The 6,675-nt window shown below is 46.2% G+C and overlaps 1 protein-coding gene across 1 annotated transcript; it reads right to left on the minus strand.

Moving 5' to 3' along the window:
• Nucleotides 1–132: 132 nt before the first annotated feature.
• LOC136497548 (uncharacterized) lies at nucleotides 133–2,737 on the minus strand. Its single transcript, XM_066493383.1, has 3 exons — nucleotides 2,399–2,737; nucleotides 800–988; nucleotides 133–673 (listed from the first exon to the last, which is right to left on the minus strand). Exons 1-3 carry the CDS (start codon nucleotides 2,582–2,584, stop codon nucleotides 278–280), a joined length of 771 nt encoding a protein of 256 aa, XP_066349480.1. The 5' UTR covers nucleotides 2,585–2,737; the 3' UTR covers nucleotides 133–277.
• Nucleotides 2,738–6,675: the final 3,938 nt, after the last annotated feature.

Consider the following 6,675-nt stretch of genomic DNA (forward strand, 5'->3'; position numbering starts at 1 on the left):
TGATTTGGGGATGATGTAGAAGTGGAGTATACAATTGTGAGACAGCTTTGGACAAATCATGAAAGCTGCGCCACTAAATATATGTACTGTGACTTGAAATTTGTATGACTGAAAACTCAAATGGGAATTACCGGAGCTTATTTCTGATTCAAGCAAATATCAACCAATATATAGCTGTTCATTCAACTCAACTAAAGATGAATAAGTGGCACCCTGGTCAGTGGGGATCCTGTTAGACTATACACAGACCACACTCTGAATCTATTCCTAACCCTGTTCACTTTACAGACCGCACACCAACAGTTCTGACTTTAAACTTGTACTGTGGCAGCTCATCTTCTTCTTCATCGTCGTCATCTTCACTTGAATCGTCTTCAACTTTGTCCCATTTTGAGTAATCAAGCCCTGAATGGCCCTTTGGTTTTGGGATGGCCTCCCAACCCTGGGGTTTTGAAGGCAGAGCGGATGGAAGCTCAGCCTTTAGAGGTTCACTTGCAGGTTTTCTATCGAGAATCGGTCCAGTTGAAGGTTTGTTATTGAGAGCCAGTTCAGTTGCAGGTTCGTCGGGCTTAGCGATAGAAGTCTCAGTCTTCTGAACTTTTTGAGGAAGTTCTTCCTTTTCTTCTTCAAGACAAAGAGACTCCTCTTCACACTCAGGAATTGGGGCTAGTGACTTCAAAACAGTACAACAGATGGGCAATAAAATAGGTCAGCTAAGTACACGAGGCACAATTAGGTGAGGATGCCAGGGAGGTGAACCAAAGTGAATTAACGAAGGGAGCAAAAACTGAAAACATACTAGCTGTGTCTTCAATCGTGCCTGCAGGTTCCGATATACTTCAGACGACGGATTTATCTCAATGAGCCTGTTGACATCAAATAGAGCCGACTGATAATCTTTCAGAGTAACGAGAGTCTGGGCACGTAACATCAGAGCTCCAGCATGCTCCGTGTCCAACTCAAGGACAGATGTACACTCTTGTGCTGCCTGTACCAGATGTCACAAATGGAGAATTTAATGTTAGAAACAAAAATGATGATATAGAAAAGGGAATAATAAATGATGCCATGATGCCTGCAGTACCAGATGATTCCAGAGGAACGCAGACTGCTATTTTCACGGTCAATACATAAATAATACTCCCTCCGTTTCTTAATATAAGCCATATAGATTTCTAAAGAAAATTCCAAAATATAGGTATGTATCAGCTCCTACGTCGATTAGTTTGGAAACCTTCCCACCGTACATAGCACATGGCTCAACCAATTACTTAGATTTAGGAAGCAATCTGATTAGGAGAGAGAAGATGGCCTAATTTTCCTTTTTTTCCTCGGTCTCACATCCTTCCTCAAGCCGTGCGTTAATATTGGTGCTAAAAACTATATGGCTTATATTAAGGAACGGAGGGAGTAATAACTATGGCCCCTTAGGCCTTGTTTAGTTCGCGAATTTTTTGGGGAAATGGTACTGTAGCACTTTCGTTGTTATTTGATAATTAGTGTCCAATCATAGTCTAATTAGGCTTAAAAGATTCGTCTCGTAAATTTCGTCTAAACTGTGTAATTAGTTTTATTTTTTATTTATATTTAATGCTTCATACATGCGTCCAAATATTCGATGTGACGGAAAATCTTAAAATTTTTTGCAAAATGAAGTGCAACTAAACAGCACCTTGCTAGCTTTCATAGTCGAACATCCATTAAGCCATTTGGCCGTCCCTCAAATTTCAGGTGCCCAAATCAAGGGAATCTTTGAGTAGGGCCATTCATAAATTTCAGGTATCCAAGTCTCTCTTTTTTTTTTCCAGATACCGTGCTACCTTGCATGTTTTCTAGTACTTTTGCTATTTTTGGTAAGGCAACAGCAAACAAAACAAAAGCACTGCATCTTCTCAAGTCGATTCCAATCAATCTAATGAATTCAGTTGCGTCTTAGAACACAAATTTTACCAGCAACTGAGATAAATGCGGAGAGATCACCATAATAAGCAAAAGCTAGACTGAAGATTAGAGGAGCTTGGACATAACAAATTAACAGGAGTACTCAATTAACAGTATCACTACCTGCACACAAATGCCTAGTGTCACAAGTTCCCCTTTAAAGAATGGAACCCATCCACAGTCCAAATTGAGCATTCCTATCGTTGTATGACGACCAGAAAACACAATCTATCTATGAGACCTAAATAGCAGGAGCCCTGAACCCGGAACGAAACAGGACACCTGTAAGTATGGCTGAAAAAATTCGATCCTTTGTACCAAAACTGACACTTGGAAGCACCAAAAGGGACGCCCCTCCCCCGCAGCCACCACCGAGGCGAAGTCAAATCAAAAGCAACGACGCAATCCGCCAAGGAAAGCAACCCAAACCCAGAGCAGAGGGAGCCGGGAGCGGGACCTTGTGGAAGTCGTGGAGCTTGAGGTAGCAGGCGGCGCGGTTGCTGTGGAGCGCGATGCGCTGCGCGGGGCCCCGCGCCGCCGCCAGCGCGGCGGAGTAGAGCTCCAGCGCCTCCCGGTGGCGGCCGCCCCGGTAGAGCCCGTGCGCCTTCTCCACCGACTCCGCGCCCGCGGCAGCCCCTGCCATCGCCCGCGCGAAGAACCGGGGCCGAATGAATCGGAGATGGGATTTGGAATCCGGGGGATAATCACGAGGGGAGGAGTGAGACGAGACGACGACGGAGCGGAGGGCCGGAGGGGAGATTTTGAATGGGGGTGGTCGGGTGGATGCCTCTGGACAGTTGCGGGTTGTTGGGTTTTGCTGCCCGCGACCGCGCGAGGAACACGGCTCCAGGCTCACCTGGGCCTGGGGGTTACCTTACCTGTAGCAATTGACGGATTTGCCCCCTTCTTTTCGTTAACCTTCCGAGCTTCCTGGCTGCCTTCCCATGCGCAGGAGAAATGTGTGTACAGATGTTCTGCATGTTCAACTCTCTATTTATTTTGTTTTTTTTAAACTCTCTATTTATATTCACCGACAAGAAAAGTCACTGCATTGATTCACACAAAACGAGTGATTTTTATATAATTAAGATAAAACTTTTCAATATTGCATCACAGTTTTATTTGGCATCTAGCACCATCAACTGCAAGCAGAAAAGGTCATTTGAGCCTTGTTTCAGTGTTTCATGTGTAGCCACATTAGAATGTCATAATTTATTTTGCGGTAATGCTCAATACCGAGCGTTCGTCCAGCCGGACGGGACAGACCCGCCTGCCCAGCGCCAGCGCTTGCGTCTCGTGCCTCGTGCGCCTCGTGCCTCCGCCCACCCGCGCCACATGCCTCGCGCCGTGCACTGCTCTCGCCTCGAGTCGCCCGCGCCTCACGTTGCGCTCCACCGCACCTCACGCCACCCACCCAGACTCTTGTTGCGCACAACCAAGGTCCGACCTCTGCGTCGTGGCATTGATCTCCGTGCCACCGTCAAGCTCCACGTCAACGAGCGTCCATTTGGAGGCAGCAAGTAGATGAGCACATGTTGTAACTATATATTTAATGCGTTTCAGACGTATGCTGCATATGACTATACACGTACGTTGCAAGTGTATGTTTCAAATGTTTCAGCTGTTTCAAATGTATGTTATAAGTGTTTTGTCTGGATGTTGCATATGTTGCACTGGCAATACACGTATGTTTGCAAGTGTATGCTTCAAATATTTCAGTTGTTTCAAACGTATGTTGCAAGCGTTTTTATCTAAATGTTGCATATGTTGCAGTGCCCATACACATATGTTGCAAGTGTACGTTGTAAATGTTTCATCTGTTTCGGACGTATGTTGCAGAAAATGCCTTATGTTGCGAGTGTTTCATAAGCAGGCGCGACAAGGGGGTGCGGGCGAAGGTGGTCCTCTTGAGCGCAGCGGTCCCCGCGTGCGCATGGGAAGCGAAGCGGGCGTAACAGCAGGCGCTAAGCACAAAGCTTTATCCATGGGCGTGGCAGTAGGCGTGGAGCACGAAGCTGTATCCTTGGACGGACAGCAGACGCGGAGCACGAGGCGAAGCTGAGCTGCATCCATGGGCAAGGCAACATACGCGAAAAGCACGAGGCAAAGCAAAGCTGCATCGATATGTGCCATGAGGGTATCATTATTGAAAATGGGCGGACAACAGGCGTGGACGTCTGGACGTCCGGACGCTAGTCTCTCCTTATTTTATTACGCGGATTTTTTTTACACAATAACTTTTTTTGACATTGAACATTTTTTACCAATATGATTTTTTAGTCCATGAATATTTTTGGCATTAGCAATTTTTGCATAGATTATTTATGACAGTACAAGATTATTTATGACGGTACAATTTTATGCAACTTGATGTACGTTTGGTACTTTATAAACAAATGATCATTATCCATATAATTATACTACCATAAATAATTTGTGCAAAACAAAGTTGCAATGCCAAAAAATATTCATGGTCTAAAAAAATTGTACTGTAAAAAATGTTCAATGTAAGAAAAGTGAAAATTTATCATTCGACGCTACATAAGCAACCATGTCATATTTCTATACTAAATAAGGAATTTTCTCCCGATAATAAGACGATGTGGGTTATTTCATTGATGTTTAGATCCGATGATTTAATCTCAAAGTTTTTCATCATAAAAATAGAATACAATTAAGCACATGTATGTATTTATAGGTGTGAAGTGGACGTTCCTAAATGTTACTGTGTTAACGTATGTTTTACGGTGTTTTTCTCTCACAATAAAACATCATTAGTCGACTTATCAGCCACAAAAACCATCGGCCGAACAGCTCGAGAGTGCATATTACAGGTCTGTTGAGCTGCCATTGCTGCACCTGCTGCAAGCTGTGGCTGCAATTCGATCTCTGATGTTAGAGTGGCAGCAGCTGCAGCAAAGTATCGAACGGAAATGCTAGCTGTCGTTGAGCGCGGTTGATCCTACCGTTTGTTGTTAGCTAACGGTCCTCAGCTTGATTAGCTGCTAACACTGATTGTGCTCTCCCCGTCACAAACCACTGATCGATTAGCCAATGTGACTTCGCGCCACGCCGTGTTAGTTGTTTTTTTTAAAGACTAGATGAGTGCCCGTGCGATTTGCAACGGGTACAACATTGAATAAGATGTTTGTTAGCCAAATCAAAATCAAGAATATATCAATTCAATTTTTCACGTGTATTATATCATGATAATGTCTAGAAACACATTTATTAGCGTAATGAATCTGAAATAAAAGCTAGGCTTTGAGTTTGTTGTCTAAAAGTTACGATAAATATCATGTCGGTGCAGAAAGTGATCAACTTAGTAAATATTTGTAGTTTTACTGTACGTTGTGATCAGAGGTGGCCTAGCACTCAATGACACAGGATTTACACTAGTTCAGGCAACGTGCCCTACGTCCGATCGGGGTCGGTCTGTGACTTTATTCCTGAGCCCAGGTGCTCGAAGTCTGTAGTGGGGTTACAAACGAGAAGGGGAAAGGAGGGGATATACAGGAGCTTCGATTGGCTCCGACCGAAAGAGTTGCAGTCGGAACTTAGTGGTCCTACGGTTGTAAGGTGTTGATGTCGATCTAGTGAGTCTGAGCTTCGTGAAGTCGATCTCCCCCTCCTTGGAGGGAGTGCACCCCCTTTTATAGATGAAGAGGATGGCTTTACAGGTGAGAGGGAGAGAGTACGGATGTTTCTAATCCTTGTCGCCTACGGTGATAAAAACTAGATAATGGTTGACGCTCCCTAGTACTGTCGATGTCGCTGTAGGATGTTAGATGTGCACGGGGGGTCAAGCTATCTTCTTCAGGAAGGATGACGCCGGTACCTACAAAATACTTCTTAATGCCTAGTGGCATGTGAGGAGCCGTGCTATGTTTACCCGGTATGGCAAATCCTGAAGCCCATACTGCGATCAATGTCTAGAGACACGCGGGAGGCTTACATTATGGGAGTTTGTAGTGGCCCCTACAATACTTTGTGTCAGGATGGCTGCAGAATACTGTTTCACGCAGGGTATGGTCCCTGGTACAGTGATTTTGACTTGTGAGCCATGCCTTACCTTTCTCCACATGTCTTCTGGTTCCTTCCGAGCGGGGCCCCCGATCGGATGGCTCTAGTCGGCTCTCAGTGCGCCGGTCGGAGAAGAGCGGTGAGCAGGGTTCCCACGACCCCTGGTCGCGGGGTCGGAGTAGGAAGCAACATTTTGGGCCAAGCCTTCTGATTGGAGAGACCGCTTGGAGACGGCTGGTGCCTGAAGCGAGTGCTCCGGTCGGAGAAGTGGGCCGAAAAAGCTAACGAACGGGCACTTGTTCTTTTGGGTAGACCTTCCGGTCGGCGACCGGACTGCCCTTCTGGCCCATTGTGTTTTAGACTCTTGAGCCGGCCCGTGAACTGTATGTTGTTTTCCTGGGCCGAGCCCGGGCATGGAAGCCGGTCCTCGAGGGACCCCAGGTTTATGAACCCGACAGAAGCCCTCGAGCCCCTGAGCCCCCGGGCGATTTGAGCTGAATCGTCCGGAGGATTTTTTTGTCTTGCTGGCGGGTGCGCGCGAGCGCACCCGTGGGTGTAGCCCCCTAGCCCCCGGGTGATTCGGGCGGAACCGGCTGGGGGGTTCTTTGTGTTGTGTCCGTGGGTGCGCGTGTTTTGAGTTTTAAGAAGTAATTTTGTTTAACCATGGCGTCATTGTGTAGCCGAGGTGTGCTTTTTTAAGCGCGGGGATTG

This window comes from Miscanthus floridulus, chromosome 12 (genome assembly GCF_019320115.1).
Source record: "Miscanthus floridulus cultivar M001 chromosome 12, ASM1932011v1, whole genome shotgun sequence".
NCBI lineage: Eukaryota > Viridiplantae > Streptophyta > Magnoliopsida > Poales > Poaceae > Miscanthus > Miscanthus floridulus.